Here is a 19389-nt window from a genome sequence, read left to right as displayed (position 1 = left end):
TACAAGGGAAGGGTATTGTCCAAGAGAAAAGTCAAAAGTCAAAACAAAAAGGTTAAGACTTAAGTGTTATTCCATTAATATAATAATACTACAATATCACAAAATGTGGAATCTATGTTTAGCAATTATTGTGGGAAATATTTGCCAATCATATTTTTAAACCCATTTTTTCAGGTTTCTATTGATAAATTATATTCTTCTAGTTTGCAAATAATTATCCAATTTGAATTTTTTTTTTCATATGTAATAATTCGTTAAGGTACATTAAAGAATAAAAAGGTTACATATTATGAAGAAAGTTCCAATATATGGATTTGTTTTAAGTGCCAATCACATCCCACTACATACAATGTGCTTGTGATTGTTTAAGAAGGATAAGGCATTATAGTGGCAATCTTTACAATAAATTATTATCAATTAATTTATATTTGACCTAACGTCCATGCTTGAAATATGGAAATTAAAACTTATATTTTAACTAGTTTTTCAAAAATAATTTTTAATATTTTTTTAATAAAAACATAAAATACCAAAATGTTCAATTCATCAAATGTACATCTAAATTTGTTTATAAAAATATTTTTCCTTCATTATTTAAAAAGTGATTATTTTCACTCTATCAATGTCATTCTTTCATAACTATTTAACATATTTATTCGAAAATAATAAAAAGAAAAAATCTATGAAAATGAGATTGGTAATATACTAATATTGACTCCAATAAAGGATCCAGCCTTAGGGTGCCGGCCTAGGAAACTATAAAAATATTAAATAGGTAGAGATAATCACGAGGGACATTCGGACAAGGACTGAAGTTCAAACTTCAATCCCAGTTCTCAAAGTTATTTGAAAAGATACTATCATTTTTTGGTGACTGAAAAGATACTATCATTTAGCTGTGTAATCTTTAAAGTTTAAACTCATATAATCACCTAATAAAACGTTAATACTTAACAAATGAATGGATATAGTCAAATTTGCAGTGGATTAATCATTGATCTATTAGACCGAAAGATACCGTGAGCAACAACTGAAAAAATACTAATTGCTTCAACACAAAATATAGGATCCATTGGAATTGCTTCACCACAAAATATAGGATCCATTAGGATACCCTTTTTTAGCTTCTTAAATCTATCTATTTCTTAATTTAAGATCCAACCCTTCTTATTTTCCTAAAAGAAATCAAATAATTAGTAGATCGATTCCACCCAAAACTAAAATTGAGTTAGGGTTATGAACTTAGAATCTAGAATTAAATGATCGACTAAGTTCATTCCATACCACACTAGACCAAGGCGAAATAGGGTTATATACATCCTCATAATGAGAATTCACATTATGAGGGGGATAGATCCTTTCAAATTGAATTTTTGGCTATTTTGCATATAAAAGCAAAATGTAAAAAGTAAAAACATGAAAAAGCTTTAAAGTGGAATTAAAGTAAAACTTGAAAATAGGATGGTATGTTCATTCACCACAAGACCATGTACTTCCCCCTTAATGCCCCCGTTGCATATCAATACCATGGTGAAAAAATAAGGCATGACAAATAATAACCTCTATAACCTGATCAATCCTTCATTCATAATCTTTAAGACATACATCATTTCCAATCAGCAGAGGAGAATCAACAATTGAAATACATTCAACATGCTTCATGCCTCTACTAGAACCATAATCCAACATGCTACCATTATGTATCAAAGGAAACGAAATCGAAACCCGACGCAGCCAAGAGATTCTCCAAATTACTTCTTTTCCTCCTCACTTGGTGGCTTTTTGTCATCATTCTTCTGCTGAGACTGACAAGATAGCACAATCAGAAAAATAGCAGCAGTGTTTAAATGTAACAAAATCCAGGAACATTAAACAAATTAATGAGGGTGGCAGTAAAGAAATACATATCCTGTCCAGCACATAGTCATTGACACACGACAAAATCCAATTCAGTTTACAAAGACAAGAATATGAATCAGCAGGAGTAAACTTTAAGGCAGACTTGCCTCAGATTGATTTTGCATGGAGGCCAGCAAATCTTTGACAGATGGGTCATTTGGGTCAACACCAGGAAGCTGCAGAAGAAACAAAATATTGGTGTGAGAACATGTAACTTATCGTTCTGTTTACATCTGATTGCACATGCTGTATTTTACTGAAATTTTCAAACTTACCGAAGCAAGGATAGATGACACAAAGGATTGATCTGCCAACAATTTACTCATGTCTGACTGGCTAGATGAGTCCTTTGAACTATCTGCTACCGATAATTGGAGAGCTCCAAGTGATAAAAATAATGAAATAGATAATCAGTATAAACAAAACATCTAAGGCAATTCTGGAAATTTATGAAGACACAACACAATGCAAGCAGTGACAGTGAGCAGAGAGGAGACACCAAATTGTAACAATTATTAGATACATACGCAGCATATGCATAATATTAAAACGATTGAAGAATTATTATTCACAATGTAATACATATAAGCTTTGATTGAAGAATTATTATTCACAATGTAATACATATAAGCTTTGTACATCCCCGTTTTACGGGAGAAACTTGTCTTATCTTTGTTCAGTATTTAAAAATAATAATAATAATAATAATAATAATAATAATAATAAATAAATAAATAAATAAATAAATAAATAAATGCCATAGTCTCTATCGTATCATGTCACATTCAAGTCAGAAAAGGAAAAAAGATTGAACATGCACAGACACTTGTCATCTTTATATCATATTCGATGTGACATGTACATATATGTCGTAACTGAGGGGCACATGTTTGTTCTTTATAAAAGAAAGGCAAGGCGTGTTATAAACTAATAATCTATATAGACACAGCAATTCAATGCAATGAAATGATACCTGCACGACCATTAATACAAACTCCAACATAATTGATAGAATTTTCTCAAATTCAGAACCAAATAAATGATCAAGCAATATAACAAGAAAGTACTTCTCATGGATGACAAGACTGTATGCAAAGATAGACTTACAGAGCACTCACCCAATGTTTAAAAGAAGAAAGATTAATAAACATTTTAACTCACCAAGTGCCAATTCGGGATCATCTGAAGCTGCTTCAGACATATCTGTATCTTTGGCCTCCTGGTTAATCGCAGGATCATCCATTGACATTGCAAGAGCCTGTTGTAGTAGTGCATTCTCGTCATCCTGCGTCAATTTGAAGGTAAGTTAAACCAAAGCAAACAATACAACTAGAAGTAAACTTTTAAAAGAAAAGTTTTTTTTCTTTTAATCAAAACAATAGATATATAAAGAAATAAAAATAAAAACAGCCCAGAAAAAGGGAGTATTAAAACAGCGTTTCTCAAATGAGGGAAAAAAAAAGAAAAAAAGAAAAATTAGCTTCTAATAAGCCAATGATGTCTGTCCATCTGAATTATTCTAAACCATCCAGAAATTGAATGGTACTTTGAAAGATCGAGAGGTGACATTGTTTCATCTTGTGAAATGGATGAATAATCCCCTGGAGGAAGAAACAGAAAAATAAATCTGCCTAAAAGAACAAATAGCACCAACCATCATATCATTTGTCTTTGTCTCAGCTTCTGAAGCTGATGCACTAGCACGCTCAGTCATTGTTGCATCTTGTGAGCTGGCTTGCTGCTCACCACCCTTCTCTTGTTTAGAAGCTTCTTCTGCAGCTTTTTTTGCAGCTGCTTCCTGCCTGGCTCTCTCTTCTTCCATTGAAACTCTTAAAGCAAGAGCCAGCTCGGGGTCCAAGTTTGGATCCACACCGAACTCAAATCCAGATACACCACCAGCTGCAGCTGCTGCTGCTGCAGCTGCAAATCCACTTCCACCTTCACCATTGCCAGTAAAAATAGGTGTGCTGCCACAAAACAAGGTTACAAAATTTACTTCTCAATAGGGAAAGCAAATTTGTTATTGGACTACAGGAAAGAATTAAAAAAGAGTCGGAGCAACAATGAATCCTCTAACATACACAAAAAAAATAGGATGACAGAATAAGTATGACAGATATTTCACGAGAGCCATCTAAAGCATGCCATTTCTGCTACTTGGGTTTGGCAAAGAAAATATATGAAGGACGAGCCAATGTCTATTTGGTGAGCTAGTAAATAATTGGGGAAAGGATTAAAAGAAAAAGCACAAGAGTCCAAAGCCCCAAACTCCAATCAGAATTGGAAGAAAACAGAACAGAATTGGATAGAAGCCGAGCAGATAATAAACAAATTCCTCAAAGAAGAAGTCCTGGATCAAATGGGAATCCTTATTAAAAAGTAAGAAACAGAAATCAAATAAGATGAATTGAATTCACAAACCTTATAAGCACATCAGAAAGAGCATTTGTACCAGCTGGAACATGAACAATGTGGCTGGTATCATTATTGTTCACAGCTGCAAGGAGTGCTTCCAGCTTCTCTGTCTTCCCCTCATCTTCCTCACCGAAATTGACAATGTCAAGTGCAACACTATTCTTTTTTAACTTTCTTCCAATCATCTCCAATACTTTCTTCTCATGCTTGACAGGACTTTAGAAACCATGAAATGAGATAATTAGATAAGAAAATAGCTACAAACAAATGAATTAAATATTTCAGAAAGGGACAGTTTTTTGCACCTTCCAGCAAAGACAATAATCCTTTGCTGCTGCTTCTTATTTTGCCGATGCTTAAGAGCCAATTGTGCCACCTGAATGCCAGCGGCTAGGTTCATATCACCACCTATTTCTAATCCTAAATCAGGAAGAAAAATAAGAAAGAGAAATCAGCTTTTTCACAATCAGGATAATCCAAGCACAATAGTACAATAAATACATAAAAAAAGTACAATGCTAGATTGTTATAAATATTTTTCAATCTAACGTAACTGAGGTTTAAAGAAGATCAAGCTACATTGATACACACGGCAAGGTAAGAGAAAAGGTACATAGAGGAGGAATAAAAACATATTAAGATAACAACTAACCATGCATGCAAGCTAATATCTTGCCCAGATCACTGGTAGGAGTGACCAAAACACGAACCCCCTTCCCGGCCATGGTGAGAACTCCCACTGTATTTTCTGGATTAGACTGAATTATCAACACAAAAATTATCAGCACAAGAGAATCCCATGCAATTAATCACCTAAGCATCAAATCTACAATCGAACACTAGAACAAAAAGTAAGAGCTTCCTACATCAATTTGGGAAACACCGTTCCTACATCATGTATCAATAACTCCATTAATATACTTGTAAGAAATCTTGTTTCACCAAATTGATATTTCAGTTATGGTTTATTAACAAGGTACCCAACATTCATTATTTCACCATATTCACAAGTGAGAAAACTGAAACCTCCAGTTATCCAGCAGATTCACAAATAACACAGCTCTAAATTACAAACTTCCCAGCTAATACTGATACATAATTCTCATCTCTAAAGCGTGAAATTTGAGTATTTGATTTGCAAATAATTACCACTTCTCCTATTTCTACTGAAAAACAACTAAATTATTAAAAAAGCAATTATTAGGGTTACCACGAACCTGAGTTTTGGCACCGCAAATAAGATTGACAGCGTCAGCTTGAGCTTGGAAGCGAGAAGGAGAGTAATCCCCGTTTCGCATCCATTCCGAATTGTCGATACAGATCATCGTCGCCTATCGAATCCAAAATAACAATTACCAATAATAATAACAACAATTAATAATAACAGTGTTGAAGTAACAGCAAGAAAGAAAAACCCTAATTGCTTACAGGGGATAAAAAAAGGGGGAAATGTAGGAATGGTTGTGTTGGGGATTCGTTGAGGAAGGAAGAGAATCAGGGCTTACCTCGAGCACCATAGTTGCAGGATTCAGAAGCGAAACGAAGCCAAAGATCGAATTTTTCGAGAGCAAGCGAGTTCTTTTCGGATATATTGAAGAACTATCGAGGTTTACTTGCTGAGTAGGGGAAGAGCTATTTTCGCGAAGAAACAAACTTTTATATATAAAAAAAAAATATTTATTACAGGTTAATTATTTTGTTTTGCCAAATATTAAGGAAGTGCCGCTATTTTTTAGAAAAATATGCATAAGCCGGGTTTACAAATTTGAAAAAACATAAGTTGAGTTGTTATAATATTTAATCTTAAATAAGATTATAAAAAAACAGGTTTTTTTTATCTTATAAAAATATTAAACTAATTTTGCCATTCTATTTAACAGATATATTAAAATAATTATTATTATTTTTAAAAATATATTGGGATAGAGTGATTGGAATCACACAGGTTTTAAATTTAAAAAAGAAAAAAAATTAAATAAGAGTGATGATACAATTAGAATTCATTAGGTTTTTTATAAAGTGTATTTTATATTTTACTATATTATATAAATAATTAATTTAGTTATTTAGTAGTTAATTTTTGCATATATTTAACAAAATTTAAATTTAAAACTATTTAATGTAACTAAAAATAATATTTGTTACTCTAATTTCTTCTAACATAATTGAATTCTAAATTTTTAATCACAACTCTAACCTCACCTCACTTTTAATTCCCAACCCTTCACTAATACTTAACTATCCTTTTTTTTCTTCTTCTTTTTCTCATTTGAAGTAGGTTAGGAATAGAATTGTGGTTGAAAATTTAGAGTTAGATTAAAAAAAGTAATTTAAAAATGTTAGATAGTTTTTATTTATTATCCGAATAGATAGTATTATCCATTAGAATCCATCTTTATAGGTACAACATCAGTTTAATTGTTTTTTAGATAAATTTTTGTCAATATTATAAACATCTATCTATCTTTCTATCTAATATAGAAGTTAATACCATTTTTTTACAATGAATTTAAGTCCATTTTTTCTTGCTAATAATGTCACATCAAAAATTTTAATGACTTGATAAAAAATAAGAATTATTTAATTAAAATATAAAATACTAATTAAATACAATAAATATACATTTAAAGTATTATAATAATAATTATTATAAAAAATTTTAACTACAAATATTTAAATTTTACTATTTATATATATTAATATTTTTACTATTACATTATTTAATTTATTTATACAAGAAGCATAAGACTCTTATTACTTTTTATTTCTTAATTTTCCGTACCAATTGAAAAAACTCTTCCAAATAATTTTAAATTTGGCACATCTTAGTAGCTACAATCAAATATATCATAATTATAAAGTTAATTCATCATTTTATATTATATTTTTAATGTTTTCATTCTCATTCGTTTATTTTTCTTTAATTATTTATAGACCAAAAAATATTGCATAAAAAGACAAAATATGACAGCTAAAACAAATATAAAAAAAACAAATAAAAATATAATTTTATATAATTCTAATATAAAAAAATTTATGTCTTTTTTCTAAAAAAAATTTGAATTCTTAAAACAATAAAATAAATTTCAATTTGCATTATATTTTTAGTTGAATAATCATATAAAATTATACACAAATTATCAAATAAAAGTTTTGCAAAATATTTTTAATATAAAACACTTTAAATTTAACATTAACCTACATATTATCTAATCAATCTATAAATAATATAACACTTATTAAAATACAATATATAGCCTCTCTGCGTATAATCTTATCTTAGTTCATAAATAAAAATGATAACTTATTCTTATAGTCATACCAAACTCATTTAAAATATGTTCACCATTAATTAAAAAAGTTTTTATCTGTATTTGCTGATCACTCTTGTTTAGCTGCTAAACATATTATTTTGGAGCATAATCCTCTTCTCAACTCAATCACCCAAATACAAGAACCTAGTAATAGTATTAACCTCATTCTTCACTATTAGCCTACTTGATCTAAAATTTGGTCTACCAACAATAAACATATTGATAAGTTTGGAAACTCCAAATTTAATTAATGATGATCAAATATTATTAATATGATTAATTACAAAATTATTAATATAATTTCAATTCATATATGTTAATTAAATTAATTTTGCTATGTAGGTTTTGATTGGGTTGAAAAGAAAAGGAAAAATAAAATAAGCCCATTAAAATATTTTTAACATTGAGACAATGTTTATTGTGGCTGAAACAATAATTTGTGTATTGGGCCGGATTCAATCATTATTACTGTTCATACCCTGGCCCAATACAGAGGCCCAGGTCCAGCTAAAAGGCCTAACCCAAAGGATTAAAGCCTAGCTAAGCGCCGCCTTTCACATAAGAAGTCGGTGTCATTCACGACTTGGTCTGAAGAGGTCGGATGTGAGATTAGCTGGCAGATAAACGCTCATTCAAATGAGTAACCGCCCCTAAAATCTCTCTAACCGCCTCATAAAGCCATATCTTAACCTCCCCAAGATAATCGGGACAGTTACCACCCTAAAGATACGGCACTACACCAACGGTGGTTATTGGCTCACCACTATAAATACACTGACACCCCTCAGGTATCTTTAAGTCCAATACTCTCTAAGACCTGCTCACACTCTTGCTAACTTAGGCATCGGAGTGTCTTTACAGGTACCACCCCCCATTCACACGCGAGCACAAGTCGGACGGAGTCTCCCGAGTTGCGGACCTATCCGGAGTCCTCCTCCCTCACACACTTGGGCCGCCAAACACCATCCGTCGTATCAATCTCCGGTTACCTACCGTAACATTGGCGCCGTTGCCGGGGAACCGAGAGATCATCCAACGATGGCGGATAGATCCCACGAAGAAGGCCATGTAGAAACAGATTCTGAACAAGAGAATCTGGACATAGGTAATGACAATGAAGACATGGCCCAACAACAGGATAACGACCAACACAGAGAGGGTACCTCCGGAATGAAGAATCCGAAGGTAAACTCCTCAGATGGACGTGAGTCAGAAAAAGGCGGACCAGCTCACGTAGCTGAACTAATGGGATTGGTCCATAGCCGCCTGGAGCAGTTAGAACAAGAGCGGGAGAGGCAAAAGGAAACCGAAAGGTACCTTAAAGAGGAGATGGAACGGCGAAAAGAGTTAGAAAGAAAACTCTCGCAGCTAGAATCCTCCCTCAAGAACTCCCGCGATGAAGGAGAAGATCAACTCCCGGGCGGAGAAGATCCTTTCAGCAAGGACATAATGAGGGCGAAAGTTCCAAGGAACTTCAAAAGCCCTGATATGGACCTCTATGATGGAACTACGGATCCAAAGCATCATCTTAGCAACTTCAAAAGTCGGATGTATCTAGCCGATGCCTCCGACGCTACGAGATGCAAGGCTTTCCCGACCACTTTATCGAAAGCAGCGATGAAGTGGTTCGATAGCCTCCCCCCAAGATCCATCACTAGTTTTGAAGACCTCTCAAGGAAATTCTTGATGAGGTTCTCAATCCAAAAAGATAAAGTAAAACATGCACCGAGCCTCCTGGGAATAAAACAGGAGGTCGGAGAGTCTTTACGAGCCTATATGGAAAGGTTCAATAAGGCATGTTTAGAGATTCAAGATCTGCCCACAGAAGCAGTAATAATGGGGTTAGTCAATGGACTTAGAGAAGGTCCCTTCTCACAGTTCATATCTAAAAGACACCCCGTTTCTCTAAGTGATGTACAAGAAAGGGCCGAAAAGTACATCAATATGGAAGAGAATGCGAGACTAAGAGACTTGAGCTCACGACCTGGACCTACTTCCTCCTCTAGGGAAAGAGAAAGGGAAGTCAGGAAGAAGGAAGAGCCCGGTCTCGAAAGGCCCAGAAAGTATCACTCTTATACTCCTCTAAAGACTTCTATAGTGGACGTATATAGAGAGATTTGCAACACTGAAAGGCTGCCACCCCCAAGACCTATTAAAAATAAAAAAGGGGGAAGTCGCAGCGAGTATTGCGAGTACCATAAAATATATGGTCACTCCACCAACGACTGTTACGACCTCAAAAATGTGATAGAAAAGTTGGCCAGAGAAGGTCGGCTTGACAGATATCTCATGGAGAGGTCGGACACCCATGGAAAAAGGAAGCGAGATGATATGGACAGGAGAGATCCTCCACCACAGACCCCTGAGAGACACATCCACATGATCTCAGGAGGATTTGCGGGAGGTGGAGTCACCAAATCTTCTCGCAAAAGACATCTCAAAAGGGTCTATCAGGTCGGGGATGAGACACCCGACCTCCCCACTATATCATTCACAAAAGAGGATGGGCAAGGGATAATCCCCGGGCATGACGATCCCGTGGTGATAACTATGATCCTAGCCAACGCCCATCTCCACAGAACCCTAGTAGACCAAGGAAGCTCGGCGGACATCCTTTTCAAGCCCGCCTTCGACAAGCTAGGGTTAGATGAAAAAGAGTTGAGAGCTTACCCCGACACCCTATATGGGTTAGGGGATACGCCAATAAAACCACTGGGATTTTTGCCCCTTCACACAACTTTCGGAAAAGGGGAAAAATCAAGGACTCTGAGCATAGACTTCATAGTCATCGATGAAGGGTCAGCCTACAATGCCCTAATTGGCAGGACTACCCTCAATCGACTCGGAGCAGTGGTATCAACCCCTCACCTCTGCATGAAATTCCCGACTCCAGGAGGAATAGCAACGGTGAGGGGAGATCAAAAATTGGCAAGGAAGTGCTACAATGAAAGCCTGAATCTGAGAGGGAAGGGCAAAGAAGTCCACACCATAGAGTTAGGTGGAGCAAGGACCAGAGAAGAGCTGCGACCCCAGCCAGGGGCAAAAACCGAGGAGATACAAGTCGGTGAGGGGGAAGGAAAAAACACCTACATAGGAGCCAACCTAGGGGAAGCCCTAAAACAAAGGTTGGGTGAACTCCTAAGAGCTAATTCCGACCTCTTCGCCTGGAAGGCTTCCGACATGCCCGGGATCGATCCCGAGCTCATGTCCCATAAGCTCTCGGTTTATCCAGGGTCCCGACCTGTACAGCAAAGAAGACGCAAACTCGGCCCAGAGAGGGCCTCAATAGTAGAAGAGCAAGTACAGGCGCTCCTGGAAGCCGGCTTTATTAGAGAGGTCAAATACCCAACGTGGCTAGCCAACGTAGTGCTAGTCAAAAAACAAAATGGTAAATGGAGAATGTGCGTCGACTATACCGACTTGAATAAGGCATGTCCTAAGGACCCTTATCCCCTACCGAGTATTGATGCCCTGGTGGACTCCAGCTCAGGGTACCAATACCTATCGTTCATGGACGCCTACTCGGGATATAACCAAATCCCGATGCATGAACCCGACCAGGAGAAAACATCGTTTATCACACCAAAAGCCAACTATTGCTACGTGGTCATGCCATTTGGACTAAAGAATGCAGGAGCCACGTACCAAAGGCTGATGAACAAAGTGTTTTCCCCACATTTAGGGAACTTAATGGAGGTATACGTCGACGACATGTTAGTAAAAACCAAGCAAGAAGTCGACCTCTTAGCCGACCTCTCGCAAGTCTTCAACACTATAAGGTTGCATGGGATGAGACTAAATCCCGCAAAATGCGCCTTCGCAGTAGAAGCAGGAAAATTTCTAGGCTTCATGCTAACACAAAGAGGGATTGAAGCCAATCCCGACAAATGCAGAGCCATCCTAGAAATGAAAAGCCCGACTTGTTTGAGAGAGGTTCAACAGCTCAATGGCCGACTTGCAGCCCTCTCCAGATTCTTGGCAGGATCGGCACTAAAATCCCTTCCATTATTCTCCCTATTAAGGAAGGGATGCCAGTTTGAATGGACTCCGGAATGTGAGGAGGCGTTCCAAGAGTTCAAAAAATTCTTAAGCCAACCTCCTATCTTAACCCGACCAGTACCGGGAAAAGACCTCGTCCTATACCTATCCGTCGCAAACAGGGCTGTTTCATCAGCCCTGATCAGAGAAGACGAGGTCGGGCAACACCCGGTCTATTTCACCAGCAAGGTTCTACAAGGTCCTGAGCTAATGTACCACAAACTAGAGAAGTTTGCTTACTCCTTAGTGATAGCCTCACGAAGACTACGACCTTACTTCCAGGCTCACACAATAAGAGTCCGTACGAACCAGCCCATGAAGCAAATCCTTCAAAAAACGGATGTTGCAGGGAGAATGGTTCAATGGGCGATAGAGCTCTCCGAGTTTGATTTAAGATACGAAACTCGGACTGCAATCAAAGCCCAATGCCTCGCCGACTTCATCGCAGAATACGCAGGTGAACAAGAGGAAAAACCGACTACATGGGAACTCTATGTAGACGGGTCCTCCAACAAAACAGGGAGTGGCGCAGGCATAATATTGGTAGATGGAAAAGGAACCCAGATAGAGGTCTCCTTGAAATTCGAATTTCCGGCTTCAAACAATCAGGCAGAATATGAGGCCTTGATTGCCGGATTAAAGTTAGCAGAAGAAGTTGGCGCCACAAAGGTGATGATCTACAGCGACTCGCAAGTGGTGACTTCCCAAATAAGTGGGAAATATCAGGCAAAGGACCCCAATATGAAGAAATACTTGGAAAAAACCTTGGAACACCTAGGGCACTTTGCGGAAACCGAGGTCAAGCACATAACTCGGGATCTAAATAGCAGAGCTGACGCCCTATCCAAGTTAGCAAGTACCAAACCCGGAGGGAACAACAGAAGCCTGATTCAAGAAACCCTCCAAGAGCCCTCGGTATCCAAAGCAGAAGATGAACAAGAGGTACTTGAGGTAGTCGGCCTAAACCTCGGATGGATGAATCCCTTAGTCGAATACCTGAAATTCGACATCCTCCCCAAAGAGGAGAAGGAAGCTAAAAAGATCCGAAGGAAAGCACAACATTATACTTTGGTGAGAAATATCCTTTACAGAAGAGGGATATCAACACCATTGCTGAAGTGCGTACCGACCTCAAGAACCACCGAGGTATTAGAGGAAGTACATAGTGGGATCTGCGGAAACCATCTCGGAGCAAGGTCGCTGGCCAGAAAAGTGATCCGAGCAGGATTCTATTGGCCGACCTTGCAGAAGGATACCACAGACTTTGTGAAAAAATGCCAGCCATGCCAGATGCATGCAAATTTCCACGTGGCTCCACCAGAAGAGCTCATTAGTATAACTTCCCCCTGGCCTTTCGCAAAATGGGGAATGGATTTGTTAGGTCCTTTTCCCCAAGCACCAGGGCAAGTCAAATACTTGATCGTGGGGATAGATTACTTCACAAAGTGGATAGAAGCAGAACCATTAGCCACCATCACCGCTCAAAGAAGTCGCAGGTTCCTCTACAAAAACATCATAACAAGGTATGGGATACCATATTCCATCACCACAGACAATGGAACCCAATTCACCGACGCCACCTTCAGAAGCCTGGTAGCCAGTATGAAAATCAAACATCAATTCACCTCGGTAGAACACCCACAAGCCAATGGGCAAGCCGAGGCAGCTAACAAGGTCATACTGGCAGGATTGAAGAAGAGATTACAGGAAGCAAAGGGAGCTTGGGCTGAAGAGCTCCCTCAAGTGCTGTAGGCTTATAGGACAACCCCCCAATCCGCCACAGGAGAAACACCCTTCCGACTAGTATACGGCGTAGAAGCCATGATTCCTATAGAAATCAGTGAGCAAAGCCCAAGGGTAATTCTCCATGATGAGGTCGGAAATGTACAGGGGCACAAAGAGGAGCTCGACTTGCTCCCCGAAGTCCGAGAGAACGCCCAGATAAGAGAAGCGGCATTAAAGCAAAGAATGACTACCAGATATAACAAGAAAGTCATTCGAAGAACATTTGCTGTAGATGACTTGGTCTTAATCAGAAACGACATCGGAGTCAACAAGTCAGGAGATGGAAAGCTCGCCGCAAATTGGAAAGGGCCATACAAAATCAAGGAAGTGTTAGGGAAAGGTTATTATAAAGTAACCGACCTGGATGGCACTGAGTTACCAAGGTCGTGGCATGCTTGTAATATGAAAAGGTACTACAGTTAGAAGCGAACTCTACTCCCTGATGTACTCTTTTCCCAACTTCATGATTTTTTCCCAAAAAAGGGTTTTTTCTGGAGAGGGGTTTTTAACGAGGCATCATAGTAGAGGCTAAGGGAAAATATGCTATCAAGACCCTTAGTAGCAAAAAGGTACCTTCCCAATTAATAAAGATCTTTTTTACAATATCTCTCTTAATATCCTCCTATATTTTTTGTAAGTCTTTCTACGAAACGCGCCGACTTAAGCTCGACAAAGCGTGAAAATCCCATGAATCGACCTAACATGGTCGTCAGGATGAAACGACGAGGTACAAGTCGGCGTAAAGAGGTTATACGAGTTGATCGTATTAAACTCGAAAACTATCCGACTCTTAAGTCGAAAGGAAATCCGAGTAAAACAAACTCGAAAGAGCTCCGAGTAAAATAAAACCGAGCTCCGAGTAGATGAAAAACGCATCGCAAAAATAACCTAAGTCATAAAAACTCACTAAAGCAAAGTTGAGTATAAAGGATAACAAAAGAGATATGAAAACCTGAAAAGTTTAAAGTTTGCATACAAGCCTTTGCACGAAAAAGGCTCGAGAAAACAATGCAAGCTAACAAAAGGTTTTTCCGAAAAGATCAAACATATGCAAAACAGAAAAGCATGTGCACGCATAAAAGTAACTTAAACCCTTATCCAAAAAAGGGCACCTACCTCGATTAGCAAACCCTTATCCAAAAAAGGGCATTTATTTTGTTTAAAACCCTTATCCAAAAAGGGCACCAAACAGAATATTTTGTTTACGGCCTTAAGAGGCCAGAAGGAAATTGGTCACCACCACCAACAAATAAATAAGTTTAAAAAAGGGGGGACCCACAGGCCGGGCCCCCATATAGCCATAAAAATAAAGAAGTCATTTCTTGGACGGAGTAGAGGAATCACCACCACCAGGAGGAGCACTACCAGGACCAGGAGCAGGAGCCAAGGAGGAAGTCGGGGTAAGGATTGAAGAACTCGGAGCATCTTTGGAATGAGGAGGAGACTCTATAATCCTCTGCCCCCGAGTCTTTAGGTCTGACTCGGAAAGGACCTCGGGAGCAGGAGGATCAACAATGGCGCCATCAATCACCACTTTGTTAGGATGTAGTGGAGAAAGATCCAAGTCGGGGGCTATAACCCTGACCTGCTCCAGGAAAATTCTCCAAGACTCCTCGGCGCCATCGGCGATAGAGTCCTCCAAGTCAGCATAAGCATTCCGAGAGTTCAGCAAATCCTTCTTCACCTCCACCATATCTTTAAATAGGCTTTGATAACTCTCCTGGGCTGCCTTCCTCAGATTCGCCTCCATAGTATACTGGGCTCGCAGCTGGCTCTCCTTCTCCCGGAGGTCATCTCTCTCCTTCCTCAACTTGTCCCTCTCCTCCTTTAACTTCCTCTCATGTTTTCCAAAAACAAGAAGCCTCTCCTCCAGCTCCTCAACCTTCGAGGAAGTCCCCAAGGAGCTGAGAGGAGTCTTCTCAAATATATCCAAAAGTTTGCCACAAACTCCCGCCGCCCTAAAGCTTTCCTCGGCCAGAGCGGTAAGGTGGTTCCGAACAGAAACATCATCCATACTTATAAGAGGATAGATGTTCTTTCGGACGAATGCAAGAGCATCCGCCTTAACACCACCTTCCCAAGAAGGGCCAGATTCTGAAGTCTTGCGCTTCTTCTTCTCCGGCTCGGAAAGTAGTTGGGCAGAAGGGAGTGGTCGAGCCAAACTTGAGGAGGAGGAAATAATAATAGGTTGAGAGGGAGTACCCACATTTCTAGGAGGAGGAGGAGGAGGAGGAGGAGGAGAGACGACCGCCTTGCCACCCCCGGACCTAGTCCGGGACTTTGCCTTAGCTTCCTGGACCCTTTGGTAAGCCTCCTGAGCATTCTTTTTTGCCATATCTACAAAAGAAATAACCAAGTTACAAGTCGGCGAAAAACAAGTCGGCGAAAAACAACTCGGGAAAAATAAAATGCATGCGCTACCTATGCAAGATTGAACAAAAACCGACGTCCCCTGAAGGATTTTTCTCGTATCTAAGTATGGGGCCCTCCCCCATGCTTCTCGGAAAAACCCCACAATGGCCGCCTCCACCTCGTCTAGGTCATCCAGACCAATCTTTTCGCAAGGGGTGGCCGGCAGCCAGTAAAGGGGAAAGCGAGGGGAAGAATGCTCGTCCAGAAAAAAGGGGTGGTGACCCTCTACAGCTTGAACCTTGAAGAAGAAGTTTTTAAAGTCGTGGAAAGATTCGTCAAAAAGGGTGAAAATCCTCCGACCTTGAATGGCTCGGAAGGATACCCATTGTTGTTTGTTGTTTAGCCCACTAAAGGGCTTTGTCATATGGAAAAGATAAAAGAAGATTCTCAAGGAAGTCGGGAAGTCCAAAGCATGGCTTATAAACTGATAGATCTTCAAAAAACCCCAAGAATTGGGGTGGAGTTGAGTAGGGGCAACCTTACAGTGGTGCAAAACGGATATCTCGAAATCTGAGAAAGGAAGAAAAACACCCAAACGGGTGATCATACATTCATACATGAAGAAAAAATGAGGGGCCGCCTCATTAACTCTCCCAAAACAGACCCGGTCTTCAGGACCCGGGATTATCAGTTCATATTTGGGCTCGTCCTCGTCCGAAGTACAGAGCCTATGATGAGTACGAAGATGAGTGATAAACTCAGCGTCGACCAACGGTTCCTCCCCAAGGACCGTATCGTCAACCCACTGAGAAAGAATATCTACAGAAGCCATTTTTTATGCAAAGAAAGTGGCAGAAAACCTACAAAAGGGAAAAAGAAAAAGAAAATCAAAAAACATGGCCACTAAAGAAGAGAGATTCGAAACTAGAATCTACAGGTCAACCTATCTACTCGTAAAACAAAACATGCAAACATAAAGCATGACATGAAAAAAGCAAAACTAACCTTTATCCGAAAGTGAAGGTTGGAGAGAAACAGAAGTCTTCGAACGCAAGGATGTAGTACGAACAAGATAAGGAGAAGTTTGAAAGATTGCAGAAACGGAGAATGGGAAGAGAGGGAAAGTATTTATAAAAAAGGCTAAGGGGCATAATGGTAAAAAGCGAGGCAGTCATTAATGAGACTGCACCGTTACCAAAGTCCTCAATCCCTAAATAATCCCTCAACGGACACGACGCTTGAATTGACGTAACTGTCAGAAACCAAAAGTCGCGAAAATCACGTCGGTTTCCAAGATCCGTGTTCTTTCAAACAAGTCGACTACGCACCCGAGTTGAATACTTGAACCCAAACCTTAAAGAAAATTTGGGCTCAAGTAGGGGCACTGTTCATACCCTGGCCCAATACAGAGGCCCAGGTCCAGCTAAAAGGCCTAACCCAAAGGATTAAAGCCTAGCTAAGCGCCGCCTTTCACATAAGAAGTCGGTGTCATTCACGACTTGGTCTGAAGAGGTCGGATGTGAGATTAGCTGGCAGATAAACGCTCATTCAAATGAGTAACCGCCCCTAAAATCTCTCTAACCGCCTCATAAAGCCATATCTTAACCTCCCCAAGATAATCGGGACGGTTACCATCCTAAAGATACGGCACTACACCAACAGTGGTTATTGGCTCACCACTATAAATACACTGACACCCCTCAGGTATCTTTAAGTCCAATACTCTCTAAGACCTGCTCACACTCTTGCTAACTTAGGCATCGGAGTGTCTTTGCAGGTACCACCCCCCATTCACACGCGAGCACAAGTCGGACGGAGTCTCCCGAGTTGCGGACCTATCCGGAGTCCTCCTCCCTCACACACTTGGGCCGCCAAACACCATCCGTCGTATCAATCTCCGGTTACCTACCGTAACAATTACTATTGGCACAAATCAATGTTTCTACTAGAAATTTGCTTGCTTGGTCCGAAACCAATATTGAGAGCAAGCAAATATTTTGATTCATGCTTCCAACAGATCTCCTTTTTTATCATATGATAAAATTTAAATTTTATAAAAAGGAGTTAATGCAGTCGTTGAAACTATGAGAGAGAATTATAATTGATTAGATGGTTGGTCTTAATGAGGCACGCTACTCAGCAAAAGGGAAACAAAAGTAACTCATTTTTTAATTACTTTGTTCAAATTCATTTAATTGCTTTTCTTTCTACTCTCTCTTCTCTCTTATCTCTCTTCTCTATTCGATCATATCACAGTAGAAACCATGGAAGTTATGGCAAGCTACCGTAGAGAAGAAGAAGCAAGCAACAAGACCATCACAATGATGGCAAGAAAAAGAAAACAAAAAGTATGTTGTGGCTGAGATCTTCACCAAGAAATGTAAGATTTGGTGAAGTAAGCTCAAGCTCTCTATACCAAAAATGGAAGAGAAGATTTTGGTCAGAGGAAGAAGAACCTTGAGGGATAGCTTGTGTCAACTTTTGATCAACTACCACAGGAGGTAGCTACTGTAGCTACGTGGTGAAGTTGCAGAAGTTTGAGCAGAAGAAGTTGTCATGCATCAATAAGCATCAAGGGCTAGGAGTCCTTCTTGGAGTGCAAGCAAGGAGGGATGGCTCGGATTGATGAAGTTTGGTGTAAAAGGAAGACACAGAGGTAATTGCATGTTGGTTAAAATATTCGGTTTCCTCTCCTCTCTCTGGCCGAACCGTTTTTCTTAAAGAAGAAGAAGTTTAGCTTGGTAAAAGTGGTTTCAACCGTGGAGGCTTCCCCCTATATAAATAAGGGAGAACAGCCAAGGCTTGGAGAAATGAGTGAGAGTGCAAGGCACAGTATTCACATAGCTACCTAAGCTAACAGAAGTTCTTCTCCTTCAATGTATTCTATTTTGTAATTTTCTGTTTAATTTTGTCTGTCTTGAATCTCATGGAAAAAGACAAACAGTGAGGTTTGTAAGAAAAAGCCATAGAGTGGAAAAAGGCAGTGAGTGCAAAATTAAAAGAAAAAGCCATAGATGTCCTTAGAGGTCCTTTGTACATCTGTGTTGTGTTTCATGATTCTGTGAAAATTCCCTTGCAAGTTGGGTTAGCACTTAGCAGTTGAAAGCTTGGCAGTAACAAAGTCAAGTTCAGGATTGGGGTTTAGATTCTGAACTTGTCCCGGACACGAAGAGTAGTTCCTAGGGAGAATTGGTATTTGTAATCAAGGATGATTATAGTGAAATTCCATCATTGTTGTGATGGAGACTGGATGTAGGCTGCATTGCACTTTGCAGCTAAATTAGGATATATCTTGGTATAATTTTCTCTCTCTTCTACTCCATTTTTGATTCTGTTGCACAGGAGATAAAATTGAAAAATATCTCCTAGCTGGTCACGAGACAAAACGAAAAAATCTTGTGGCTAGGCACGAGACAAAAATAAGAAATATCTCCTCAAGTGTTCTAAAGAACAGCAAGAATTACTAAGCAAAAAGGGATTAAGATTCAACTCCCTTCTCTTAGCCACTGATAAATCATCACATATCAAAATCTATTACTTAAGATAATCAACCAATAATACAATAGATTTTCTATGCACATGGACA

The 19389-nt window shown here is 39.0% G+C and overlaps 1 protein-coding gene across 2 annotated transcripts; it reads right to left on the bottom strand.

Annotated features, from left to right (window-relative positions):
* Window positions 1-1417: 1417 nt before the first annotated feature.
* LOC112796625 (26S proteasome non-ATPase regulatory subunit 4 homolog) lies at window positions 1418-6020 on the bottom strand. 2 transcript variants are annotated; one of them, XM_025839180.3, is made up of 10 exons: window positions 5820-6020; window positions 5532-5645; window positions 4967-5072; window positions 4620-4734; window positions 4321-4530; window positions 3554-3866; window positions 3061-3184; window positions 2175-2278; window positions 2007-2075; window positions 1418-1805 (listed from the first exon to the last, which is right to left on the bottom strand). In XM_025839180.3, the coding sequence occupies exons 1-10, from the start codon at window positions 5829-5831 to the stop codon at window positions 1752-1754; spliced, it is 1221 nt and encodes a 406-aa protein (XP_025694965.1). In that variant the 5' UTR covers window positions 5832-6020; the 3' UTR covers window positions 1418-1751. The 2 variants fall into 2 exon arrangements, with proteins under 2 accessions (XP_025694965.1, XP_025694970.1); XM_025839185.3 differs by having other exon boundaries at window positions 1418-1799; window positions 5820-6017.
* Between the last annotated feature and the right edge of the window lie 13369 nt (window positions 6021-19389).

Source organism: Arachis hypogaea, chromosome 1 (genome assembly GCF_003086295.3).
Source record: "Arachis hypogaea cultivar Tifrunner chromosome 1, arahy.Tifrunner.gnm2.J5K5, whole genome shotgun sequence".
NCBI lineage: Eukaryota > Viridiplantae > Streptophyta > Magnoliopsida > Fabales > Fabaceae > Arachis > Arachis hypogaea.
This window is presented reverse-complemented; position numbering and strand designations above follow the sequence as displayed.